Source organism: Hakea prostrata, chromosome 7, assembly GCF_041222555.1.
Source record: "Hakea prostrata isolate BN-2017 chromosome 7, UWA_Hpros_2, whole genome shotgun sequence".
NCBI classification, from domain to species: domain Eukaryota; kingdom Viridiplantae; phylum Streptophyta; class Magnoliopsida; order Proteales; family Proteaceae; genus Hakea; species Hakea prostrata.
The window spans coordinates 18,939,439-18,967,339 of record NC_142606.1 but is presented as its reverse complement, the minus strand read 5'-3'; the positions used below and the strand labels follow the sequence as shown (position 1 = coordinate 18,967,339).

Genomic DNA, 27,901 nt, shown 5'->3' with positions numbered 1-27,901 from the left:
TTGGACCTACATCACCTATATAGTGATTATAGTTGGGAATATTGTGTGACTTCTCAATCCTAGCTTACAACTGAAGGCATCATTTATCAAAACCATTTATGATAACACTCCAGCCCAAATGGTGGTGTTGAACATAAACCTACCATCTATTGGGGGTTGCATATTTCCTTATGTTTAGATCAACGTCTTTACTAGTAGATTGATGTAGTCCTCATAGTTACTTAGCTCATCCACTGTATATATGGAAACAAATCTTGGTTTCACATGTTACCAAGATTAAACTTCCAGGGAGTTCGAAAAATTCCCAGTTTCAACAATGTCTTGAAAATTTAATTATCTAGGTTTTACCAATTTTAACCAACCTAGTTTTGGTAGTTTCAATAGGTTTTGTTAGTTCAGAACTTCAGAACACTTTCAACAATTTTCACCAGCCCATCACCTGTTTAGTTTTACCCTGAAAATACAAGGTTTTGACCAAATGTCAATTTCTAGCTGGTTCAAATCCTCATAATCAGCACTAAAATCTTAATCCATAACTGTATGCCCACTTAGTGTTTTGGGTTTTCAGTCTGCTTTATATATTTTTCAGCTTCAGATACTTAGGGTCTATTATACATAAAGAAGGTTACATAGATGGTGATGATTCACAAAGGATTAAGATGGAATGGATGAAATTGGGAGGTGACGAGAGTAACATGTGTCCGACAAATCCTTTTATTGCCTAGAGGAAAGTTCTAAAGGAGAGTTGTCTAATGTTCTATGACGTATGGGGCTGAATGTTGTTTTTCTTTTTAAGGGGGGTGGGGGTAGCTATTTTATATTTACAGGGGGAGGCCCCTGGCCTCAAGGAGATTCGAACTCTTGACGTCATGCTATGTGGCATTGGTCTTTGCCAATTGAGCAAATTCCTTGGGGTTGGCTGAATGTTGGGTTGTTAAGAAGTGTCATCATGAAGCTTCTCTGAGGCAGACATGAGGGAACTAATGTAGCTGTGTTGCAAAACTAGAAAGGGTAAAGTGAGAAATGAACATATAAGAACTGAAGTGGTAGTTGCCATCATTAGTGACAAAAATGAATGTCATTTGAGGTGGTTTGCCCATGTGAACAGAGGCCTAGGGATGCCTCAATAAGTTGTTTAGCTGAAGGAGCTAAAAGAGCCAAGGACAAACGCCTAAAATGACTGTGTGTGACATTGTGATGGATGACAATCTGGACCTTATGCCAAGTATGACCTCAAAGTCTGTTGGAGGGCATGGGTCCATGTTGCCAACACTGTCTAGCTGAGATATTCCTAGCTATCCACTTCCTTTTACTTTTGTTTTTAAGTTTCCATGTCTCACTTTTCTTATTCTGTATCTTTATTTTTCTTCTTCATTCCTCTTACTTTCCTTTCCCTTGTCTGGACATAGTGAGCAAGGTCTCCTGAGTGGGGAAAGAAATTAAGGTAACACAAACCAAGGGTTCTGGGTGCCTAGGCACTGCTAAAGTGCCTGGGTGCCTAGGCGGGCTCCAAGGTGACCCTTTGAGAACTATGATGTGGACTTCATTTTTCGCTCCTTTGTTTTGGAAGGGTCCATGTAGCAGACCCAATTTACTTGGGTAAGACTGTCTTCTTGTTGTAGAAGCTATGAATCTTATTACTTGTCTTTGGGCCATACTTCCGTTCACTACAAACATTGTATTCGACAAGTCTTCCCCCTGCTAGTCTCCCACAGTTGCTCTTCAAGTGGAAGTCCTCTGGTGGTGGAGGGGTAATGGTTGCCACTCTTGACAATCCTTCGTTCTCTCTTCAAGAGCTTGATGCTTATCCTTTTTATAGTTGTATACATCATCTATGAAGGGGGAACAACCGAACATTGACAAATGATATGGAAAGTTACACCCTCATCCTTTCACTTGTTCTCCCAAGAAGCTAGCAGATGTTACTGCAGGTCAATTGCTTCCCTTGGATCCAAGTCTAACCATTACCACACCAAAATCTGTCAACCTTTCCCTGCCTAATAATATTGTTCATTAGAATTTGCCTGTGCTGTCCGTAAAGGGTGAGGGGTTGTACAGATCATCCTATCTCCTGTTTCGTGTCTTTAGACTATTTTTTCTGTCTTATCATGCTTTTGTTTCTGCTTTTGAATCCTGTCTTCCTTCCTAAACTTGATAGGATTGGATGGTAGGCTCAAAATGGAAAGGGGCCACATTAGAGAAAATGTGAGCAATTGCAATGAGTGGTGCTTGGGAATTGGGATCTTCTTCTTGGGATCCCGTCTTCCTTTTGTGAAAACATTTGTAGGCTGCAAATGGGTGTACACCGTTGAGCAAAGCTGGTGGAATCCTGGATAGGTATAACGCAAGATTGGTTTCCAAGGGGTTGAAACATATCAATTGACTATTAGTAGACCTTTGCACATGTGGTGAAGCTGAGTATTCTCTAAGTTATCCTTTGATGTGCTATCTCCAAGCCCTGGGTCTACAACAACATTATGAGGTGAGTTGCTAGAGGAAGTTTATATGGATGTCCTTGAGGATCCTTAAATAAGGAAACCCAGAAGGTCTGGATGATAAATTGCGCTATGTGGTCCCCTAGAGCATGTTTCACACCCCCACCTTGGTAAGGCTGGGCCTCCACTTGTGACCCGATGTTGACTGGCACCAACATCCCTTCTCGGATAAGTTATGTAGTACAATAACCAGACATCTACCCATGGTATGAATCATAGGCAATGCATTAGGAATATAATATAATACAGTGAGATATTTGAAAGAAGTCATGAGTTGATTACATACCCACGATAAGTGTTTCACCAAAAGAAACTACTAATGTCAATGGCAGTTCATTCGTAGTTTTCCCATCGCTGTTTTAGTTACATATCCCGAATTCCAAGGTAAATAAGACTCGACTCTCATCTCACTAGTGTATGTACCATTCTACGTATCTAAGTGTATTCCATAAGAGCATGGGTAGCATTCACACGAGGCATTATGTCCGGTGTAGGATGGCTGGATGGTCTCTGCACCACCAGCCCCCTTGTAGGTAGCAGCATCCTGCCCTATAGGAACCTCTATCCCTGTCCCAGAGGGGAAAACACAACAAATAATGAATGTTTACTTATGATCCTACATGCTATATAAGATGCAATAACATAAGTATGCAAGTCTTCTAGCTACAATGCCATGAAATAAAGCTGGAGCTAACCCCATAGGACTAGCCCCAATAACCCTACTTTAACTACCGGATGCCCATTAGAGATTCAGCCCTTGCTTTGGTAGCATATAACGCCACAGTACAATGAATGGTGCATTGTTGTTGATTATGGCCCCCACAGATTTAGCCCTTGATTTGGAACAGCAAACAATAAGGTAAGTGCTCTCTCCTTAATACCCATCGTGCAACCACCATGGGTTACCCAAGACCTTTGCCTCAGATAAGAAGGGCCCTGACATGGGAATTACCTAGCCATGCATAGGATAATCTAGTCATAATGCTATTCAAGACTAGAGGACACTAACTCTCACAGATTCAGTCCTTGTTTTGTGTTAGCACCCCAACAACCCTATTAGCATGCCTTGGGACCCACTCACAGATTTGGCTCTTGCTTTGAAAAGACCCTTAGTATGCCAGTAAATGGTATTCTAGTGTTACCTTGTGGCCCCTCAAAGATTCAGCCCTTCCTTATCACCTCACATCACTCTTTACTCTTCCGTTTTCCATTCCTGACATCACTCATAGCATAAACAGAAATCGTCAAAAAAAGAGGGAAATTCACTCCACGGCATGGTTATTAAAGCGGCAAAGCGACCAAAGTGATTGGGGGCTCCGCCTTGGCGATTAAGCGGCAATAAAGCGACCAAAGCGGTTTAGTCAATATTTGTAATATAACTACTTTTAAACTAATTTTTAATACAAATACTTTTTATAATAAACTAAAGTAATAAACAAACATTCAACAATCACATTCATAAAAATAAAAATAAAAATAAAAATAAAAATAAAAAAAACATTCAAGAATCACAATTATGAAAAATTATCCAAAAAAAGATTAAAAACATTACTTCATCTCATCAAGCATCATAAGATTCATAACAATAATTATGTAGTATGTACTATATCAGTAATCAATGTGAAAAATGAAAATGAAAGAAAAGTAGTATGTACTATGTCAGTAATCATTGAATATGGCTCATGCTTCACATTCTGTTGCCGACAGGCACTTTGGGCCTCGATTCCGAAATGGCTCTCATATTTAAATTTATATATGGCATTGTAGAATAAATTATGATTAAAAAAAAAAGAAAAAAAATAATATGCACAAATTACAAAAGGTAAAAAAAAACTGCTTTAGCATCTAGGCGGCAATATGGCGCAAAAGGCGGCAAAGTGGTAATGCCTAAGAAAAAAAGCGGCAAGAAATAAGTACATTAGTTAAGCGGTCACAATTTAAGCGGTTCAAAAACCGCTTTGCCGCCTAGGCGATGCTTTGATTATCATGCTCCACGGGTGGCCCAACCTCAATTTCCTTGTTGGTAGGGCTGTAGCAAGTCAGGATTTACCCAATCATGCAGTCAACGTGAATGCATTATGCCAACACATGCAAGGATGCAAATGCCGAGTCCCATGCCAACTTAATTTATATAAACCCTTGCATGTCATTTCATATTCACAATAATTTCACCAAACCATATCCCAGTTCCACAATCATACCCATTTCTCATTTTTTATTTTGTGATTTCTTGAGACACTAGTCATTATGTTCCCTAATCTCTTTCATCAGTGTTTTGCTTTCTCTTTTTATTTATTTCTTCCCCTTTTTTAAAATTAAAGAACTTGTTAAACTTGTTTTGTGTTTGTTTTACGTTGTTCTGTGAATCAGTTAGGCAGTAGCTTGGGTTCATGTTGTGCCCCTTGCTGGATCTCTTTTTCTTTTTTCCTTTTTTTTTTTTTAAATAATGTAAAAGAATATCAGTCCTTTCCCCATGAATTAATGAAGATATGCTATTTTTTGCGCAAAGTGTCTGCCCTTTGAGGGGGGGGGTGTTGAGATGCCTAGTAGGGACAGTCCCTGGATGAGTTAGCACCCTGAATGCCTAGTAGGGACAGTCTCTTCTCAAGCAATCTACTTTCTTTTCTTTTTTCTTTGTTTATTTTCTGTACTGGACCAACTGAGACTAATGTTTAGGAGCTGCAGATTGTTCTTTGAAGTTTAGATAAGCTCCACGCTGATGCTACTAATATATCACTTATCTGCAACTCAAATCAGTACCTGTGCTGGACTTTACTGTTTATTCCTGCTGTTGGTTCAAGCCTATAAAATCCCTGCAACCTGTGAGCTGTTGTTGCTGATACTCTGGGATTAAGTTAGTTCCCTGAAGGACTACTTGACAGTAGTCAGGACCTGCCAATAAAGTTCTCTGAATTCTGAGATCACCTATTCTTCCCTGCGGCTGAGTGGTTCCTCTAATTATCATTGCTGCAGCTTTGAGGATCTATATCTCTGCCACTAATTGGAATCAACTGATATTTGGAGGATTAAATCAGCACCTTTATAGCTCCAGTTGACCCTGTTTTAGTTGACATATGTTGGCTGGGTTTGGTTTGCTCCCCTGAGTTTTGAATTTCAGTCCTTCCTATTTTGGTTGCTGTGATATCTTTCACCTAGCCTCCACATTAACGTGGTTAGTTCTAGGTTTGTACAATCCTCTGAAACCTAAAATTGTGGGTGTGCAGCCCCATTGGGTGGTTGCTGATAATTTTCTGGGTTTTAACCCGGTATGCACCCTGTGATAGAGTGTGTTGTCCAGCTGATTGTCTTGCCCTTTTGGCTGGAATTGTTCCTTATTTTAATAGAGTAATATGGAATGTGTAAGGGACTGATATGTATTAGATACCCATTCTGATATCACTTCTGAGATTAGTAGCTGTAGTAGTGGGCATTTTGGCTACCACTGTAATCCTACTTCGGAGTGCCATACCACATTGGTACCTACCACTACATTAAGATGCCATCAGATGTATGGAGAACCAAATAAAAATGGATGTGTTGATTTTGCATTACTATTGTATCTTTCACTTGACAACTTTGCATAATTTTACTTCCATTCTTGTTAGAATCATTTATATAAGTTTACCCCCATTTACTAATAGCATAATCATAATCATACAAAAAATTTACAGTTCCAGTGACAAATCAAAATTGATATATGCATCTATATTACAGTTGAACAAGTGTCGTGGAACTCTCTCTGTATACCAGAAGAACATTTCAGATAATAAAGCCGAGCTTAGACAAGCTAAATACAATGACATTGACAAGCGTTACTTTGCTCAACTTATCCAGCTTAAGGTAAAAGCCTAGTTTTGGATTAATTCTGTTTTCTCCATCTGTTTATGCTACTACTGGTTTTCATAATCAAGACTCTTGTAACAGACTACTGAGATGGCGAACAAGGACCTGGATAGATACTACAGTGCTCTTGATAAGTGAGTACTTTAAATGGCCTCTGACTTGCTTTTCCGATTGGCTTCCAACCTCACTTATCTCTTAAAATCATTTAATATTTGACTTTTCTTTAAATGCCTCAAATATTTTATCAATCTATACTTCTAGAGCCATGTTCTTGGTTTTTTTGTTTTTTAACATGTTCGAGTGGTTCTCCAATTAATTGCCTGTAGATTAAGAGAATTTGAACCCAGGTTGGGCATTTTCAGAACAATTTGCTACATGTTTGATTGTCACCCTTGTTTCCTGAACCAATTGCTACATGTCTGATTATCACCCTTATTTCTTGAATCATCAGTTTATGTACCTGTTGGAAATGGTAGGTCGTTTTCGCATAATAAATTTCACTACTGAATGTATTTTGATGCGAGAGTATTCTCTGAGCAAGTTGGGTACTTCAGGTCCTCTCACATTGATTTGATATTTCTATTGAAAAGCGGTATGATATTCCTTGAGGGAGAAGGGTCTCTGACTTGGATTTTTATAATTTTTCCTCTCTTCTTATACTTAATTTGCATAAATGCACCATTTTATTTATTTATTTATTTATTTATTTTGGGGGGGGGGGGGGGGAAGGATATGACATTACATGCCCATGTTTGTGTACATGGATTCAGTTCAGCAGGGAATTCAATTTTTCCTTGTCCTGCTCCTCCACCTTCTCCTCGTCTGTCCGCCAGCATACCTTACTTGGACTTGACTCTGCATCAGAATAGGAGTAGAAGTGAAGTAGTGGCATATCTGCATTTGATTTGTTGCTTCTTCCTATCTGTCTAGCTCCAGTGGCTTCTCCTGTCCATGGTTTTCCACTCATCTATTAATTTTCAGCAAGAATCCAAGTTCTGCATGTGCACGAAAAAGGTCAAATGTAAGAACAAAATAAATTGCCCATACAAAAGGAACAATTATGCAAGTGGACCAGAGATTCGAGTTAAATCACAAAATTTGTCAAACGAGTAATTCAGAATGAACTCTCTATACGAGTGAATCTGTCAAAATGATGTTCCATGTGGCACAAATTGGGTGGTCAGTTACCAAGACTAGCACAACATCTCTTCTGCCCGCTTATGCCATTTAAAAATGTTAGTCCCCCAACCCTTTTTTCCTCTGGGAAGTGGCCATGTCTGAACCTTGTTGACTGTCAGATTCCGACACCAATACATGCACCCTAATAACATCAGACTTCAGCTAATTGTATGGACAAGAGTATAAAAATTATAAAGATTCCATATAAAAATATTATTTTCATTCTCTTTTACGAATTTTTGTAAACTTTAATTTATGAGAGATGCAAATCACTGCGTTTCCTAATTTTGGGCTGAAATTCTACCACTGAGAATGGTTGGGGTCTTGTGTTGCAGACCACAGCGTCTTGCCATGTATTAAGTTGTGAAGCACTACATGTCACTTTGTGGTGACTATCATATGCTTCCTTGGGAAGAGAGGGAGGAGAGGTTATTCGTTCTATTATTTCTTTATCATGAGGGGTGTGATTTGCGTCTTGATACCCGTTAATGTAAAATGTTTCTAATGTGGTAGTTTTATCATAGTGGTGCTTCTCCTCTCTTTAAGCTTAATTGTTTATTTCAATTAGTTGTCTAATTGTATCTTGTGCATTGGCTCAATTGTAGAGCTCTAATGCGATTCCACACCATGAAGATGGAGGAAATAAATAAAATTATTAGGGAGCTATGGCAACAAACTTACAGGGGCCAGGATATAGACTATATTAGTATTCATTCTGATGCTGAAGGTTCTGGGACTCGATCCTATAGTTACCGGGTATGCAAAAAGAAGCTTTATGGGTTACATACTTTTTCTGGAGATATGCTGATTTTGACACTGTTGTGTTTGTTCACAGGTTCTCATGCAAACTGGTGATACTGAGCTGGAAATGCGAGGAAGATGTAGTGCTGGTCAGAAGGTGAGAACTAACTGAACCTTCCTTCGAGATCTGTATGAAGAAAAACCAATAATATGTTCCTCTTACAATGATTACCAATAAGACAGAGGAGTGCGCCTGTAGACTTGGACCAGAAGGTGCATTTGTTGGGAAACCAGCCAAAAAATAATGGCTCAATTTATCTTTCTGAAAGATAGATATGGGATTGATGGAATTAAGTGCATGAATGTGGCCATCTTGATTCTTCCTGGACAGGAAAATAAAACAGTTCAATCTGGATTTATTTTCAGTAGTAAGCTTTCTATGGCCTATCTGTCTAATCGTCCCAAGAGCAAGTGCTAGCTCAGTGGATGGGAGATTGTTGGTTTTTAGTTGAAACTATTTGAGGATTGTGACTGGGGAAGCTTACTACATGTTTGTGTGTTTTTATATTGATCTGTATTGATTTGCCTTGTCCTTTTTTATCATAATGGCATCCTGGTTGTTGTGTAGTAACTACTATCTAAAACTCTCTCTATATATACACGAATATATGAGACTGACATCTGTAGCAGCTTCTCTGATTTTATTGACTCGTGAATGCTAACCAAAAGGAATTTAATTATACCTCGATTTTTTCAATGTTTCTGTTTCAGGTCCTAGCTTCGCTTATAATTCGGTTAGCACTAGCAGAGACCTTTTGTCTGAACTGTGGAATACTAGCACTGGATGAACCGACCACAAACTTGGATGGCCCAAATGCTGAGAGCCTTGCAGCAGCTCTCCTTAGGTAGGTGCATGCTTACCTCCTCATGCATTCATGCTATCATATTTAACTTCCCATTGCTTTATAGAATGTTAATGCGCCTGACACCTGTGAATTCCATTGATTTTACCACATCTATCAGAATCATGGAGGATAGAAAAAACCAAGAGAATTTCCAACTCATAGTAATTACTCATGATGAGCGATTTGCCCAACTGATTGGGCAACGGCAGCATGCAGAAAGATATTATCGTGTTGCGAAGGATGAATTGTAAGCCTGATGTGTTCATCTCGTCTTCTTGCTTAAATTCCTGGATTCTAATACTTTGTGAATTTTGTTTTCTTAACTGCATGCACTTTACCACGACCTACTTAACTCTTTTGCTCTCTTCCAGTCAACATAGTATTATCGAACCCCAGGAGATATTCGACTGACAGTCAACGACTTGGAAGAAGTGAAACAACTCAGATTTCCTTTCAACTCCAATTGCGATGGACATGTTTACTTACCCTAAATACATGTTGCCCCCTACTCAGCTGAGAAAACCCTAATGCTTTACACAAGCACTAGGATCTGAACGCAAGTACCAGGTAGCTAGAGGCAACCAGAAGGCAAGGCTGTTTGTACAGTATGTAGATTTACCATTTGTAAACAATCCCCCTATCCAAGTTTGATTATAGGTAGGGGGTCAGGATGTCAATTCTCAGTTATTGTTCTGCTAGAAAATCGAAGATAACTTTAAAAATTGAGGGGGAATGTTTCATTCATGTAAAAACCTGTCACAATATTAGTGTGCAGATTCTCTTTTCAGGAGATTGTCTTTATTTCACTTATGTTGAGCCAACTTTACTCGAGCTTACTGCGACTTCAGTGAACACTTTAATGGTATGTTTTTACTAGTATTCTGGAGGGAACGATCCGTCTATTATTTTGATTTTTCATTGAGAATTGAATCTAGCAGTTTTATGTCCACAGAAATAAGCAAATAAATTGAAAGAGAATTATTGGAAGAAAACACATTTTATGGGAAAATTAATGGACGTCATGAAAATTTGCCCTTCAGCCTTGAAGATAGACCTAAAGTCGATCCTTTCAATGCACATTTAAGAGTGGGATTCATCTTGAAGCACCGATGAAGTGGACGAGAGTTGGGTCCCTCTCCTAAATATGTGGCAAGGCATGATTGACATCTCCATTCTCCACCTAGAAAATGCTCACCTTCTGTAGCAGGGGTTGTTCAATTACATGCAGTTGCTTAAGATCCCAATTATTTTCATCGAAATTACATATAACCCCTTTTCAGGTGTCAAGCTGAAAATGAATATTGCTAGGACCTAATAATGAGCCTCAGAAGATATCTACCTCTTTTCTCTTTTCATTAAACCATCATCATCAGTTAAGTTTGAAAGAATCTTCAACCAGTTGAGCTGCAAAACTTTCAATACCCCAAAAAACTTTTAGAGAACTTGCTTAAAGAGACAGCAACCAGTGGTGACCGGTCAAGGATGTTAGGCTACAGAGATGCCATAGTGAATCCTGCTGGCTGTGAAACCCCAATTGTTGAACTAGAAACTTGACTGTAACTACAGAAGACAGATCATCTCATCAATCATAGTAGGAATTAATCTTGCATACTACCATGTTACTGAAAGATTCAGCACCAACTCAGACAATTCAATCAGAGGTCCCTCTTAGGAACGAGCCATTACATTATATGAAGTTTGCCAAAACTACCCCATAATCTAACTCAAAATGCAGATGGCATTCTGTTGGTCCAGAACTTCCCTTCTTCTCCAGTTGTACCGATTTTCAGGTCTTGATTAAAGTGTTGAATAAAATGATATACGGTTAGAGCATGAGTCATAAGAAGTCCCATGGTATTAATATTCTGGAAAAGTAGTGGAAAATAATCATTTTATTTTTGGTTTCAAATAGTTGGCCCCAGGCAGAGGGGGAGGCGCTTCTGATTGGGTTGAAATTGGCTGCATAAAGGAATTGGCAGCGCCTGTGGATCGAGAGTGACTCAGCTGCTTTAGTTTTTCTGGTTCAGAAAAGTATCTTACCATGGTATGTTCAGCAATGATGGCATGGTCATATTTGGACAACACGGTTTGGAAAATCTCACTGTTACAGAGAAAGTAATCCAGTAGCAGATTTCTTCGCATATTTGGTAGCAAGATCGTCCACATCTCAGCAAGTATTGCAGTTGCCAGCACATATTCTGGATGAAATTGTTAGGGATGCCGATGGGAGGGAAGAAGTTTCGACTATTTCAAGGGTAGCATGACATGTGATGCAAAAAGGCATAAGTGGTCTTGTGCATCTTTCCTCTGGTGTGTGGGGGAATGATGTTGTTTATGACTGCTGGTTTGATACATTCTCAATTTTTTCACTGTTTAATACAAATGACCTTTTAGTGAGAAAAAAAATAGTTAGGCCCCAATGAGAGTTGAACTCATGACCTCTTCCTTAAGGGGTATTGGCCTATGTATTTGGGTGATTGTAAAAAACTTCATAATATTTAAAAAAAAAATCATAATCATACATTCACAACAGTCAGGAATTGCAATCAGAGAAAACCAAAAAGCATTTGAGTGATGAAGTGGTATTCACCTGCTAACCATGTATGGTGATGGTAAAGAAGACATCGAAGGAATGTCGTTCCCACTTTGATTCAGAGATAGGAAGGGCCACAAAACTGAAGACAGAGGGGGGGGGGGGAAACCAAATTAGCAAAGCAATAATTTTGGGGGAAGGGGATTGCATTGAAACAAACAAGTTCGTGGGAGCGGGGTTCAACTTTAGTGGTCTCTGCAGCTGGCTGAAATAAATACTTCACCCTTAATATGGTAAATATCTTGGTTCTTTTTAAAACTTGGGATGGGAGTGAGGGTTGTAAAGAGACAGCACTGGAGAAACAGCATGAAAAACAACCAAAACAACTAGCAGTACGTTCTGAGATTTGCTTCAGGGGATAAAGGATATGGTATCCTTGTACTGCTGGTTATAAACCGTAAAGCATCATGAGTACAGTGTCATGGATGGACATCTACCTGACTTATCTGAATGATTCTGAAAACCAGAGCAAAAAAGAATTTCCTGCATTTGAGAAGTCGTTAAAACAACTTCAGTTTTTGCTCTGAATATATATAGCAGAAAAGAAATCTGTGGTGAAAAAAATATGTTTATTCTATGAAAGTAAGCCTACACTCATGTAGGCACACAGCAACCACAAACTCACCTCCTTCACATTTTTTGAGGTTTGATGAGCAATTTCTGCATGAAATGAACCATAATCAGACAACACGAAATAATAAATAGGGAGACACAAAAGGGGTATATTTAATACTGGTATAGAAGTGAAATATAACTTCCAGTGACAACATTATGCTGGGATCAACAAAACCAAACACAGGGACCCCTAACAAAGTACTATGAAAAATATTCAGGAACATTATACTTTAGAGTGGGCATGTGTTAGAAATGCAAAATCTATTTAAAGAAAAGGTGAATTAATGGCCAGGAAAAAAAAAGTACACATCAGGTTGACTATTCGAGAGGGTATGAACACAATAATGTAGATTTTGCACACGTTCCAAGATGATGCATACCAAATTTCAGTGAATCTCACCTAATAGACGTGAAGGTTTTGACAGTAAATCTATGGTTCCCAGCATCTGTGGAGACCAGAAACTTCTTCCACAATGATACAAAAAGAAATATGCAAAACCAATATAAAGATCCATATGGAATGGGTTACCCAGGTTTGGCTCCCGGAGAGTGTATGCAGATTAAAAACTATTCCATGTCAAAGCACATTGACAACAGAGTTCCCTCATCTTATGTAGGCACATATTATTACACGTATAAGGTAAAATTCCCGATTTCTAGGTTCTACACTTATCCCAAATTCCCAAGTATCTGAAGTTGTATACTGATTAATTTGTATCATTACCTAAGTTTGAGAAACTGGGCTTCGCTGCAAGGGTTAAACCAAGGAAGCAATCATCCGGTTCTGTTCTGAAGTCCCACAGACTCAACTCAAGCTTCGGCTCTGATCCTCATGAGGTTAAAGAAATATACGTACGTGCATATAAGAAGTGCATTAATTAGTTTCATTGGCCAAAGAAAAATTTGAAGACATACTGAACCATAGATGTGGAAATTCCACATAAATTCAAAAGCAACGCAACTCACCCATGTTATTCAAATTTGCTTGTAAAAAGTCCCGGCGTGGGAAAGGATTCCACATATCCACCTATTGCAAAAACGTTAGGTAGGGAATTTGACATAAAGAATGCTGAGAATGAACTTGAAATGCATTTTACATGGAAAAATGGATGCCGAAGAGCTTGCTCTGCAGTTGGTCTCCTCTGTGGATCCCACGAACATAATTGCTATTGAAAATATAATACATATGCATCAGAATTTTACCCAAACGTGAGGGTTTAAAAGGAATCAACCATGACCTTTAGACCAATTGAAAAGCACTGACAACACTCACCGTGATCAAATCAATTGCTTCTGAACTAGCATTAGGAATGATATCTGAAAGGTTGGCAGGCTCAATCTACAGAAAAAGGAAGTTATTAAAAAGAGACAGAAGAATACAATCAAAGCCCAATAAACTATCGGAAAGAAACCCGAAACCTTACATTTGAAAGGCAACAATTAATTAAGCTTGAAACTTTCACCCACTCAGGCAAAGTATTCCAATCTGGGGTACCAAGAACACGGCATATTTTGTAAAGTTGATCCATTTCACTGCTCAAATAAGAAACAGGAAACCAAGGCATCAAACTAAAAGTAAAATAAAGGTTATTCTCTATCCTACAGAAAGGAAAATCATCATAAAAGGATGACGACGTACATTTACAGATCCATTGCATCATCATTTCATAAGGTGTTTAGGTATTTCAAACATCAAAGATGTTATCATCTACCAGAAAGAAACTAACTATACCAATGATAAAGGAGAAAAAAATTAAGTTCCCTTCATGTCCAGAAAAGAGTCTAAATCAGAAAGAGTGACATCACAAACTGCCATGACAGAATGGTATGTTGAGAAGCCAGACAGCTCTGTTTGAACTGCTTCAGCTCAGTAGCCAAAACAGCCTTGAATTTTTCATTTTTTGTTTGAACTAATAATTTCATTAACAGAACCCAGAGGGGAGACAGAAAGAGAATGTACAAAGGGAGAGAGGTTGGGGGGGGGGGGGGGGAGACTAGTATTCAAGGTGAAGACACAAAAGTGGAACCTTAACCCCAGGTAACAACAATAAGCATGTTCCCTGTGGTATCTACAAGAGGGGGATGGAGAAGTAACTGTAATTGAGAGGATACATCAAAATAGACGGCTTTCCAAATCATGAACAGCCTGAAATTTCCCCTCCTGTTAATATCAATTTACCAAGTGTTACTCAGAGAAAGCCAAGCTGGCATGAGAGCTCTCCAGATAAGGGTATCAAGACACTGCACTGGTTAAGCTTCTTGGCATTCCATCTCATTAAATTTTATTAAGTATGGTATTTCATGTGGCAACTGCACGTGCAGCTGTGAGTGTTGAAGTATTCATGGGATGCAAGAGAGAATGTCTCCAACTACCCAACGAGAACTTCTTTTTTATTTCTTTATTTTAATCAGAAGATAAAAGTTCTACACTTGGGGGTTGATAAATACTACCTTTCACCAGGAAAAATAGGTGCCAAGGCAAAAAGCTCTGCCAATATTGTGCCAATGGCCCACATGTCTGCAAAAACTTGCACTTATTAGTCATCAAAAGGAAGAAATCTTACAATAAACTGTGAAAAAGAGTTGGAGATAATAGAAATCCAAATGATTCGTCCTACCAGCTTTATGAATAAAAATTTGAGCAAATATTATTTTTCTCTGAGTTCATTAGATGCTTTTACATATCTTTGAGCACTACACATGCTGTTTTGCTACTTCTTTCACGATACATGTGTTGCAGAAGCACCATTAAAGGGAAACAAAACCAAGGCAAAGATTGTGTTGACATGCAATGTACATGTGAGCAATTTAATCGTCCTAGATTCTTAACCATATTGCTTCTCAGCCATTTGTCAGCTAGCATGTTCTAGCAGGAGCTAAATTTCATACCTGGAAGTTAGAATGTAGTGCAGAGATTCTACAGTTTCTAATACGAGACGGTTTGGTTCTCAAACAATTTCAAAATGATCATGGCAATGGTTTAAGACAGGAATAAGGAGAGTTTCAAGCATGTGAATTATATGGAATAAAGAACAGATACTGTCATCTCTCAAAAACGCTTCTTTTCTAGCCAAAAATCTTTCCATAGCTTGCAAACCCTTTAAAATTTTCTATGAAGTCAGTTTTCAGGGGGGAAAAAAGCATCACTATTTCTTGAATGTCATGATAATTAAGCAATGCTTACCTATTGCAGGAGTGTATGATGATGACCGCAACAAAACCTCTGGTGCCCGGTACCTTGCATATGTATGCAACAGGTTTTAGAAGATTCTAACCACTAACTAAAATAACAAAGTTCATCTGAAATAGCAGCTGAGAATATCAAGTAGATCAAGGTGATGCAGTCAAATGGAACTCACCACCGTGTAGAAACATAATCTGTATATGGAGGCCTTGATGTAACTTCTCTTGCTAATCCAAAATCACCAATCTTTATAATGTCACTCGTCACCAGCAGATTCTCTTTACAGGAGGATAAATGTTTAAATAAATATCATTACAGCATACACAAAGTATCCTGTATAAATAAGTGAAAACTGATCTTCTGCATAAATCAAAGGATACAATAATGTATTATAGAAAGGATCTGAATACCAGGTTTTAGGTCCCGATGAAAATATCCATTTCCATGCATATATGCAAGTCCCTGTAACACTTGAGAAATAAGACTCCGTATCTCTGCCTCTGAAAATGGAGTTTGCCGGTCTCTCATGATTTGGTATAGATTAAATTCCTGGATAAATGAGAAACAAAACTGAATGAGTTTTGTAGGCCAAAAAATCATATTCATCCTCATCCCTGCTCTTTTAGATGTTGACATGTTGATATTTCCCTTTCACTGACCAGAAAATAGATACTTAGATCAAACCTTACCAGAAAATAATACTCACAACCAACAACTATGAGCCCATACCGGAGAGGAATGAAAAAACATTTACTTAGATCAAACCTTACCATGTATTCAAAGATGAAGAAAAGCTCATTGTTTTCCCAGACGACCTCGTTCAACTTAACAATGTTTGGGTGATTCAATTTGCGGAGGGACTGCAAAAAAAGGCAACATTGTTCTCTAACATGATAACATGAGTATTTAAGAGTGCTGTACTTTATTAATGTTTGAATTGCTTTACATTGACAAAAGATAAATGAATACATTTCAATCAAGAGAAGAGTAAATTATTATCATACTTTAACTTCACGTAGGCTCCTACATTCCTCCCAAAAGTAGAATTTTCTCTTCAATTTTTTGACAGCAACCTTCAACGAAATTCATGCCATCAGTTGAAAAGTGGATTCATAGATTAAAAGATCATTTACATTCAGCACAAAAGAATATCAAAGAGACAGGTAACAAAAAAGAAAAACATAAACACCTAAAACTATGACTATTTTGAGGTTTAGGAAATACACTAATGTTAGGAAAGAAAACATAAACACCTAAAACTATGAGTGTTTTGAGGTTTAGGAAATACACTAATGTTAGGAAAGACTTGATATCTTTCACTTTTATAGTAATGAAGGTGTTTGTGCATGTTAATGAATAACAGTCATGCAAGTGTTCAACAATGAAAGGGTGAATTTCAGATACTTTCCTCTGTATGGATTTAGATGGTTACATGTCAAGCAAAACGTGTCACAATCCATCATGGAATATAACCTGACTAAAGCCTCTTGTGCTTAAAAACATCCAATTAAAATGGTTTTTATTTGAACATCAAAGTTGCATATAACCATGATTTGTTACTTTATCGGAAGCCCAATACTTACAAACTCATTTGTTTCTAGACTAAGGGCTTTATACACACTTCCACATGTTCCATCTCCAAGCTCTTTCATAGGTTTATATCTGAAAACAATTGAGAGCAAGACAAAACATAAACCCTCAAAAGACACACTGCACGAAATCTAATTCAAAGAAATCTCAAGGAAATAACAATTCACCTTTCCATTATATATCTGTATCAGTGTTAGCAGGCTGTGCCTCAGTGAACTTTTATTGACCTCCAGATAAAAGGCTCTACACTTCTTTCTATTGATTTCAAGTAGAGATTACGGCTAAACTGTAACATGAAACATAAGATGTCCTGAAAACAAAGTGTTCATAGTGTGAGTGATTACACATCACAAAAAAGATGGTTGGCATGCTTAGATACAGACACGGCAATAAGCTGATATCATCTACAAGAAGATGGTAGTCTCCACAATTCATCTGGAAAAATTATAGCAGAGGAAGTGTTCAATTTCATCCACAGAAAATCCCAAACAGGGATGTATATCTGATCCATCCATTCTGGGGGGGGGGGTGCCCCCCTTTAGAAAATTTGGCGACTGAACTGTGAGAGAGATTATGCTTCAATAGAACTCTAAAAATGAAAAGCACGAGGAGAAAACGTTTTTGAGTGTAATTGTGCTGCTCACCAATCAGGTAAGTATGCCTTTGATTTTAGATATGGTGTTTATAACATACAAGAAGTTTCACTTGCAGCAGATTGAGATAAGCTTGGATGACATATGGTTGAAATAAAATAAGATTTCAAAAAATATTGATTTTTTATAGTAGGGAAAAAAATACTGAATTCAACATATTCAAACTAATAGCATGACCAGGTCAAGCTGCCGCTGCCTTATCAATAAGAACATACTGACCAAAAGAGTCTTATGATGACTCGAACATTAACATGATACCTTCAGCTAGAATTATCTTTGGCAGAACGGACAGTAAGCAAACAACTCAAAACGAAAAGTAGAACTATATCCGATCAACAAAAATTTCAATGTTGGGTTCCATCATCAATTGGAACGCCCATTGCAAAAGAAGCGCGAGGAGTTCATGAATCTAACAGTTATAACTTTATAATATACCATCAGAAAACAACTGATTGGTCCCCTAAAATAGAATTTCCCTCTAAGATCCCGAATACTTGAACTCGAAAACTGAAGCAAGGCAAAGAGATCCTCAATGCAAAGCTAAAAAAATTTGTAGTCATTCTAACCAAGTCGAATTGCTTCAGAAGTTTAGCTGCATTCAATGACTAATTACCAAATAAAATAAAAGAAAATAAATAATAAATCAACGGGAATAAAACCGGCATACAACAGAAAGTAGACGAGGAACAAGGAAAAACTCTGCCTGCATTCCAATTCGAAGCAGAATCCCTAGACAAGCAGGAGCAAAACTGAAACTCTTTCCCACACGGAAGAAGAAAAAACCCGTATATCTTTAAAATGAAACGAAAAATATATAAGAGATTAAGCTCACCATCTACGCTGACGAAGGTTAATAAAATCAAAAGGAGATAAACGATGGGAGAAAGGTGAATCTGAAGCTTTCAATTAACAATGTGGATAAAGTATCATCTTTTGGTTATATAACGAAACGCAGAAGGGAATTAGATTTCTGCTGTCGCCTTGTTCTTGACTTCTTGTAACAAATTCCGGATAAGAGATGAAGACGAATTAAAGCCAACTAGAGAATAAATAAATAATAAATTAAAGAAAAATTTTCAACACGACCCCCGTGAGACACCCTATAATTAATTTCATCCCTTTGAATTATTCAATTTATTAATCAGATTTTTCTTAGCCGAGAATATATCAAAAACACCCTGGAAATTATATCTAATTACTGGTGTAAGCAATTAAATATTGCAAATGGAGACGAATATTCTGATAAAAAAAATCCTATTCTACTCATTTTTTTCATTTCCATATGTCATCTATGACTATTTTTTCATCTAATCATAAATATTTACAAAGTTTAAAAATATGCATCATAAATAATACTTTTAGACTTAAAAGGTGAGGTTAATATTAGAAATAGATAAATAGAAACTCATCTAAACTAATTATGTGAGTAATAGGGGTCGTTTAATAATTGAATAACTTAGGGGTAGCATTCATAATAGGGGTTAACTTAGATAATGGCTGCGAAAATTTCCCTAAATTGAAATGGAGGACGGGTAAGGGTGTCAATTGCATTATGAAACCGTTTAACTTAATTGAATCGCGCCATCTAAAACCATATTGTATTGCACCGTTCAAAATTTAGTACAGTACATACTGAAACTTAATTTCTTCAGGACAGTTTCGGTTTCAGGTACTCATGCCGTTGGTATGTATCAAAACCGTACCCAATTAATATTGTACCAAATTAAGGGATATCAATGTAATTTTACGATTAAAACACTTTACATTTACTCTATCCTTAATTAGATTTATTTGTTTTGTCCTTCACTCATATTCTTAGATTTACTGACCTTATTTCTATTAGTAAATTTATTTGTTTTATCTCTGTTAATATCAAATTCTATCGATTATTTGATCACAATTTCATTAGGATCTTAATGAACTAATAACAAAAGTGGCATTAGTTGGTTCGTAGCAAAATTGTACCACATTAGATACCGTGTTTAAACCGTTTTTCCGCACTGTTTTAATATCAAAACCTTACCAATCCGTTTTTACAAATACCGAAACCATACCGTATAAATTTGATACCATACGGTTCTAGTTTTTGTATTCAAAGTTAGTAACGTACCTGTTATGGATATTTTATAATAGACCTGTCTGGGTCGACCAAAGAAGAACTGGACCGATCAAACCTTGGCCGGACCACGAATAAAACGAATGCACTAAGCAATGTATACAATTTGAATCATATCCAACCTCCTTAAAGATAGGGATAAGGATTCCAATCGGGTCACTCTTAGAATTCAGATCGGACTCCACAGACTACAATCCAAATAATACTGTCTTGGCGGATAAGATTCATCTCCCAAGGAAGCTAGTAACAATTACTGAGTTCTATTCAAACTCCATTACTACATAGTTAAGATAACCTCTCCTAAGATCTATAAATACCCACATATTCATCAATATCAGGTATGCACTCTTAGTTATTGAATACTTTGAGAGATTGAGTTGGCTTCTTTTGTTCGTCTGAACTAACTTGTTCGTCGGAGACGAAACTCGACCACACCGGTCAAGCACGTTTTTGCAGGTTAGAGCGTTCGACCGAGGAGAGACCGAATTTTGCATCAACAGTACCAAAATTGTATTGATTGACACCCTTAATGATGGGTCCTTACCCATAAATTTGCAATAATTTTCATATAAAATTATCACAACCTCCCTTAACAAATTCAAATATAAAAAATCTACCCAAAAGATATACCAATAGAAGAGCCAATGTTAATAAATGACGGTTTTGCCACTGCAATACCTAAGATGCTTATTGATAGAGTGTTTTTGCAACCATGTTGTGAATGGGGCCCATGGGAGAAAGTCATAGAGACTAGTGTGTAAAGCTCTTGAGTGAGTGGTCTTTGTCTACTCGGCTCTATAATTATGTTTCGTAAATATCATTATGTATGAGCTCTAGTTTTTATCATTTTTTAACCAAAAAAAGATAATTTTATTCCCCATAAAATTTGGTTTACAAAGAAAATAATTTTGAAAGCTTATAGGGATAATGTGTGAACGTGGATTAGAATACTGACAGAATTAAAAGAAGAGTCTCAATTGCAATAAACACAGTATAATAATGAAATGCTTTGAAAATTTATGCTTTTTTACCAAAAAAAATAAAATTTATGTTTTTTAAATAATTTGAGTTTTCTAAATACCAATAGTTGCAGGAAGCCCCTAATAATTCAATAGATGACTTGCAAAATACATATAGTTGATGTGCTTGTAGCATAGCTATTAATTAGGGCTCAACAACATCATATTACTTTTTCAATGCGTATTAATGACTCACATTCAATTGCAGAGCTTAATGCTCGCATTGACATTTTTGTTTTTTTTGTTTAAAAAATAAAAATACTGGCATTTTTATTACACGCCACTTAAGGCTCTTAAAGGTACTTTTAAGCCCTTTAAATTAATAAATTTTTAAATTTTTGTTTTTTATTTTTTTGTTTTTTTTTCCCCTTCTTTTTAAGAGAGATTAATTCAAATCAGTTTGTGTGTATCTCAACCACATCCTCGAAATGATACTTTATATATATATAGCAAGTTTCATCCCTAGCCTCAAAAGGATGAGGAGCCAATATTTGTGAATAACGAAGAACACGTTAGCCATTGGGTTTTCCAGGATCCAAAGTTCATCTAGACCAGTTTATGCATGCATTAATCATTGATCGAAATATTGGTTGGTGTCGCTGTGTCGGTGGTTGGCGACACCACCGAAACCTAGAAAAGTCGGTGACCTTTCGCCGACATTTAGTGGGGCGAACTATGAGAGTCTAAGACTGAGAGAGTGAGAGATCAGAGAAGATGGTAGTACACCGTCGCAGACTGAGAGATAGAAAAGATCACAAACCGAGAGAGAGAGAGAGAGAGAGAGAGAGAGAGAGAGAGAGAGAGAGAGAGAGAGAGAGAGAGAGAGAGAGAGAGAGAGAGAGAGAGAGAGAGAGATCGCAGACTGAGGCCATGCGGGAGAAGAGTTGTAGGCTTGCAGTGGTGGTGGAGAAGAGTTGGAGAGAGAGTAGAGAGGGTTTTGGATTTTGGGACTGTGTGGAGAGAACCAGAGACGGAAAAAAGAGGGAGAGGTTTGAATGACGACCGAGTTTTGTTACCGGCGACTAGAGAGAAGATCGGAAGATTCAGTCCGTCGAAAAATGGAAGAGCTGCAGCTTGTATTTAGTGTTTTTCTTCCTCTCTTCCGATGGTAGAACGCACCAGCAGCAGAAGAACTCATGCCACCGGCGACAAAATCTTTGATTTCGTCGACATTTCGCTGGTTCAACAAAAAATAACCGATTTTCGATGATTTTCCAACAACATTTTATACCTTTCATTTCGATTGCTATTTTCGTGTTGGACTTGGGCGACACGGCAATATATCGCCGACATAAAATACCTTAGCCTCAACTACATGCGGAGGATAATTAATTTAAATATATGGTAAACCTTCACCTTTAGTCTCAAAGAAATTCGAGCTCTGAAGTAACATATCTTTAGTAGCCAATGAACTTTTTATTTTTTAGAAAATTAATAGCTTTATATTAGGATGTGGAGTAGCAATGAGTTTTACAAAAATACGGATTAGGATTGAAATCTTCTTGATCAAGGAAGACATTTACATGATTAAGGCATATCTGTCTTCTATTCTTTTTCTTCTCAATTCTTAGTTATTTTGATTATTCTTTTTGAAAGAATATTCTTTCAATGGAAATAGGTGATGCTTGTAACCACTGTTGATGAAAAGGCTGAAGCTTTCATACATAAAATATTCTGAATCAGTGTGGTCCCCACACTCATCTAGTATGGGGGCATGGGGGTACATGTTTTCTGGTTATGGTATTGAAATCTCCATGGTAGAGGATATCATTCTCTTTGTCATGTTATATTCTTTTTTTTTTTTTTGGTAACCTGTCATGTTATATTCAAAAGAGGGGTTTATTTTATCAATGCTCAAGTAGATCCTTCTTCTAAATGTGTTTTTCAAAGCAAAGCAATAACTGTAAGAAATTATTTACTACACTCTCATCAAGACGGTATAGGTGGATAAACTTGAATTAGTGCAATTACTCAACTCTACCTTGACTAACCCACCCTTTGAAGTGGTTGGTTTGGTGCACCATATACGATACCTAACGGAGCATTTTAGGTCCTGCTCGGTGGAGCTCATAGGAAGGGACCTTAATGGCTTCGCCAACTCTCTTGCTCACTTGCTTGGAGAGGACAAGAATCTGAAACTATGTGGTCTTTATTCTCTCAATGGCTTATAGCACTATGTAATGAGGATATCTTTCCTTCGAGTAATTTTATAATTGATGTTTGACAAATTATTATAAATAAATTTTTTAGCAAAATAATAATAATAATAATAATAAATAAATAAATAAATAAATAAATTTGAACCATTTGCTTTTTCAGTATATGATAATTTTTATTTAGGTTTAAATAATTATGGGACTGACTAATACAAGCAGCTGGTTTGCCCGAGAGGTTAAGGGGGAAGACTTAAGATCTTCTGCCCATAAGTGCGCATGGGTTCGAACCCCATAGCCAGCACTAAATTTATTTATTTTTTATTTTAATTTTTCCCAATGATTAAGTTAAATGAGGGATTAAAAAAACAAAATAAAAGTGAACAAGGGTGAATGTGTCAATTTGACTTTTATGTTTTCATTAAAAGTTAAGTCTTAAAACACAACTCTTTATGTAACTACATAGAACAGCCTTGATTTAGCTAACCAACCCAAACTTCAAATTCACCTTAGGGCTCCACAATGATCTTCCCTGTAGCATGCCCATCAATGATCTTTGCCCAAGCATCCTCAGCACTGCTTAGTGGGTGTTTCGAGTCCACCACAGTTTTCAGTTTCCCTTCTTTCACCAACCTAACCAGAAACTCTAGGTTTTCACGCTTGGGAGTTAGAAGTACAGGCACCAGCTGCTTCTTTGAGAAGGTTAACTTCTTTAATGCAAAGGTGAACATGGCACTAGGGCCAGGAGTGATATCTATCACCTTCCCATACTCGCTCAAATTTGGCTCAAAGGTACACCAAGGGATACCTGTTGCACAGTGGATTACAGCATCATACTTCTGACCTGATGGACTCTTCAAGGCTGCACCATCTGGGGTTTTATAGTCAAGAACCTCATCTGCTCCTAAGTTCTTAACAAACTCTAAATTCCGAGTCCCACAAGTTGCAGTAACATGTGTGTTCCCAAGCTTCGCAAGTTGAACAGCATAGTGACCAACGCCACCTGATGCAGCAGTGATTAGAAGCTTTGCTGGCTTCCCGCTCCCATCAAGCTTGATCCCAGCAGACTGGGTGAGAGCTTGGAGTGCAGTGAGGCCAGCCACAGGTAAGCTTGCTCCTTCAGCTGCTGATACCTCAGCAGGTCTATTTACGGTCAAATTCTCCTTTGCCACAGCAAACTCAGCAAGCCCACCTCCTGTCTGCAAATTGAAAAGATTACAAGAATTATCAATTCAATGACATACATAAAGGTAGTGTCCCTTCGATTCACATGAACACCATCAGAGATTCTACTCTCTTCCATGTTGAACATGTCCTCTACAAGCAAAATAACTTTTAATTGTTAGTAAAATGGTGAAGTACCATGCCAGAATCAGGACCCCAGCAACCCCCCAATGACCGTGAGCTTATGATCTGTTAATTCTTGCAGAAATTAACAAAACAAAGATAAGAGAACCCAAGGCCCACCCCTTTGGCCTCCAATGAAGGAGATTTCAAAAGATCTTGTTGTAACAGGACTAATTTGAACCATCCTCAATGTTGGGGAAGTGATCATACTGCCTAAGATGATTCTGAAATGGTTGCATTAAATGATGGATTTTCACATTGTCAGTAATCCCCTAAAGGATACCAACCAATTTTTATAGCCAAATGTTGGTGAATACTCACAACAACGCCAAGGAAAGATACAACTTTGTCACCAGCTTTGAAATTCTTGACATCAGGACCAACTTCCACCACCTCACCTGCTACATCAGTAGCTGTTTCATCAAGCAACAATATCAGTCACAGTTTCTGGTGATGTTCTATTTGAGATCCCAGAATGTGAATAACAAGAAGTTAAGGCAAAAAAAAAAAGGGGGGGGGGGGGGAAGAAAAGAGAGAATCTCAACATAAGCAACTCCTTCAGGACCACAAATAATTAATCGTTTGTATCAGTATCACCCTTAGCAGATCAACATGATTTAAACTCTAGTTTGACACACACAGGAGAGGAGTGGAAATGATAAAATAGTAATAATAAAGAAAGAAAGTTGACAGTGAATGAAAAGCATCTAATTCAGAGTTTGTTTCACAAGGAGTAGAAAGAATGAACAAAAAGTTCAGTAGCACCCCCTATTTTATGTCCTCTGAAAAATAATGGAGGGAAGGAAAATATTTCCCCTCCTTATTCTAATCCCAGGCATTTTAAGCCATAATAAATGGAATAGCTTCTATCTTGAGGAGAGTTGAAAGAGATGTTCCATACCATAAATAGGGATTTTCTAGTTTGTCTTTTCCATGAAGTTATGAACAGTCATACCACTACATTGATTTCTGAAATTATTTAGCCTTGAACTTGTTAGTTCAATGAGAGCTAGAGTAGGGTTTTGTGGGGACTCAAAACTACCATACTGGGGGATGCAGTAGGGAAACCTTGATGAATGCCAGGGCTGGTTGGTCAGTGCCTTCTTTGTGATAGGTGAGATACCTACATATCTTTCATCCTCTAAGAACTGAGGTACCTACATATTTTCCTTCCTTCTTTAAGATATGAGGTATCATTCCTTGCACCGAGGAGGATTGTAGATGACAGTTCTCAATTCAGGGGAAATTCTCTTCCCCTGTGAATACTGGCCAACAGTTCTCATGCCCCACCTGACTCACCTGTTAAGAGATGCTAGAATTCTCCAAATTTGTTTCTAAAGCCATGCGATTCTAGTCATTGCTGAGATCCCTATTTCACCCTCATGAGACCTAGGGTTCCACATCACATAACTGGAGAATAGGTGCTTAGCTTTATGAGTCAAAAGAAAATGATCATCCTTCAGCTTCTCAAAATTCTAGAAACAAGAGACAAGCAACTGCCAAAACATGAGAACAGATATGAGCAACTATAAACAGTATAGAACAGAATAAGCATAAAACAAGTATGACCCATCAACTGTAAGGCTTCTTGGAGTGGAGATTACATGCTATTTCTCAAGGTTGATGTCTCAATGTAGGAGCATCAAATCAGAGATGAACATTTAGTAGCTAAACGTCTGGGGAAGAACAGCACTCTCAGTTTGGCATTAAATATCAGACTTCCTATTAAACTTTTACTTGACAAAAATTCAAATTCATTTATTTTTGTCTGCATAAATTTTCATATACATTGCCTTTCCCTATCTACTGACTACTTGGCACATGATACATCTCCAAGCGATTCTGTAGTTTTATCCTTCATACAAGTTAGGGTTCAATAGTTTCCATGGTATAACTTCAAAAATAATTATGAAAGTCTTCTTCTGGACAAACTGAACTCTTGGAACTTGCACCTTTCCAATAGACTTGGGACATTATTCTCTTACAAAGGCAAAAGCAACTACATGGACTTTCAGATAATCGAAAACTATAGGAAGTCATGGGTTGATGAAGTAAACTTGGATTATAAAATGGATCTCTGCAAATGGTAGATTGTTACAATCTAATCAAGGAAGTTCAAACTCTAATTTGCATGACAAAGTGGATACAGTGCCCTGCTCCTGCACTCCCAAAATTTTGGTGATCTTTGCCATTCTAAAGCCTCAAGAAAATTCAGTATAGCACAATCATCATCTGGGTTTACCTGGTATATAAGGGAATTTTCCAGGCAAAAGTGGTCGTAACATGCCGTTCTGCATCCTCCAATCAATCGGATTTAGACTTGTTGCCTCCAACTTCAGCAAAACTTCATCTTTCTTTGGAGCAGGAACAGGAAGTTCCACATGCTATAAGAGGAAACAGAAGTTGTAAAGCACAAGCAAGCATCAAACTAGAAAACAGTGTCAACATTTCTAGTAAAGTAAACCAGTGTAGTATCAGTCATGATTAACAGAATTCAAAAGTTAACAATTGCATGGTAAGAGAAAGGAATCTAGAAAGAATGAGAACAGGGAAAATCTAAAGTTCAACATGTGTGACAGTTTTTAACCATCATCACTTTGTTTAGATTTAGTCTAATCTGTTTCTCTTCTGCATTCAAGGAAACTGTGGTTCAACTTTGACATACAAGAAAAAGCTTTTCAACATAATTTCCATATGGCAGAGATGGAATCCAAAACTTGACACAAATTGAACCCAAAGAAGGTGCTTTCCACTTAAGTGTCAGTTTTCAACAATGTATAGTTTGAGAACCCGTCTCATTTTGGTATCTCAACCTGCTTGAGACATAGGAACCTTGAAATTTTGCCTAAACATCAAAATTCTTTCTGAGTCTTCCTTTGCAATTTTTGCCAAGAGCTGTTTTGATACCAGACCATGAACATAAATGAACCCAAGAAATATATAATTAAACAAACAGAGAAAGGTATAGAACTAAATCAAGGAACTGGAAATCACCTTTAAGCCTGAAGCTCCACCTCCATAACTATTCTATTGCAATGCCTTCATAACCTTTCCGGCCATAGTTTTCTCTGAAAGGCAGAAAGTGAAACTACCTCACGCCACTATCAAGCTTTCACCCAAAAAAAACAAGGGGGAAAGAAGACACTATGAACATTTTGCCGTGGGCATTGAGGCATGGTCTTTGAATAGCCCATGTCAGACCCGGCTTCAGCTTCAGTGCTAGTGCTGTGCATTGCTGTGTATGGTCACGGTCGAATGAGCGATCGAGGTCGAAATCTCGACCACTCGTTCTATCTTCACCATACATAGCACCGTGCTGCACAACATCACTAAAGCTCTATCCAATCAAACCCAACCCCAAAATGAAGCGCTTTTTGTTAGTTAGTATGGGTCTTCACCAACCAAATCAATTCCTTACATTATGGAGAAGGGAAAAAAAAACAAAAATCCCAACTCCATAGGTTTCTT

At 37.6% G+C, this 27,901-nt stretch overlaps 3 protein-coding genes and 1 non-coding gene across 6 annotated transcripts in view; 2 read left to right on the top strand and 2 right to left on the bottom strand.

Annotated features, from left to right (window-relative positions):
* RAD50 (DNA repair-recombination protein (RAD50)) overlaps positions 1-10,145 on the top strand; it is a 70,291-nt gene extending 60,146 nt beyond the window's left edge. The window contains exons 21-27 of the mRNA XM_089161287.1: positions 6,210-6,335; positions 6,420-6,472; positions 8,123-8,273; positions 8,353-8,415; positions 9,030-9,163; positions 9,282-9,410; positions 9,535-10,145. Of these exons, the coding sequence (XP_089017413.1) occupies positions 6,210-6,335; positions 6,420-6,472; positions 8,123-8,273; positions 8,353-8,415; positions 9,030-9,163; positions 9,282-9,410; positions 9,535-9,574 (696 nt within the window). The 3' untranslated portion in view covers positions 9,575-10,145. The remainder of the gene's footprint in view (positions 1-6,209; positions 6,336-6,419; positions 6,473-8,122; positions 8,274-8,352; positions 8,416-9,029; positions 9,164-9,281; positions 9,411-9,534) is intronic.
* LOC149010321 (serine/threonine-protein kinase MHK-like) lies at positions 10,142-18,808 on the bottom strand. 3 transcript variants are annotated; one of them, XM_089161288.1, is made up of 18 exons: positions 18,631-18,808; positions 17,313-17,455; positions 17,139-17,217; positions 16,560-16,628; positions 16,326-16,415; positions 15,966-16,104; positions 15,731-15,833; positions 15,556-15,608; positions 14,823-14,889; positions 13,796-13,904; positions 13,645-13,710; positions 13,469-13,537; positions 13,338-13,398; positions 13,096-13,194; positions 12,382-12,416; positions 12,194-12,239; positions 11,754-11,838; positions 10,142-10,723 (listed from the first exon to the last, which is right to left on the bottom strand). In XM_089161288.1, exons 2-18 carry the CDS (start codon positions 17,318-17,320, stop codon positions 10,654-10,656), a joined length of 1,248 nt encoding a protein of 415 aa, XP_089017414.1. In that variant the 5' UTR covers positions 17,321-17,455; positions 18,631-18,808; the 3' UTR covers positions 10,142-10,653. The 3 variants fall into 3 exon arrangements, with proteins under 3 accessions (XP_089017414.1, XP_089017415.1, XP_089017416.1); XM_089161289.1 differs by having other exon boundaries at positions 10,142-10,717; XM_089161290.1 differs by lacking the exon at positions 10,142-10,723 and adding an exon at positions 10,742-11,532.
* Positions 18,809-23,307: 4,499 nt separating this feature from the next.
* On the top strand, positions 23,308-23,390 carry TRNAL-UAA (transfer RNA leucine (anticodon UAA)). Its single transcript has one exon. It is a non-coding gene; the product is annotated as a tRNA-Leu (tRNA).
* Positions 23,391-23,595: 205 nt separating this feature from the next.
* Positions 23,596-27,517, bottom strand: LOC149010319 (chloroplast envelope quinone oxidoreductase homolog). Its single transcript, XM_089164236.1, is given in 4 exon segments — positions 23,596-24,285; positions 24,755-24,846; positions 26,676-26,817; positions 27,428-27,517. Coding segments are annotated over 4 exon segments (990 nt in total). The 5' UTR covers positions 27,494-27,517.
* Between the last annotated feature and the right edge of the window lie 384 nt (positions 27,518-27,901).

Bases quoted from the DNA above. Each gene is read 5' to 3' on its own strand.
- LOC149010321 (XM_089161288.1), bottom strand. The intron at 16,629-17,138 runs GTAAGTATTGGG...ATTTCGTTGAAG, and splicing joins GTCTAGAAACAAATGAGTTT to GTTGCTGTCAAAAAATTGAA. The intron at 13,711-13,795 runs GTAAGGTTTCGG...CTTTTTCTGTAG, and splicing joins TTAATTGTTGCCTTTCAAAT to ATTGAGCCTGCCAACCTTTC.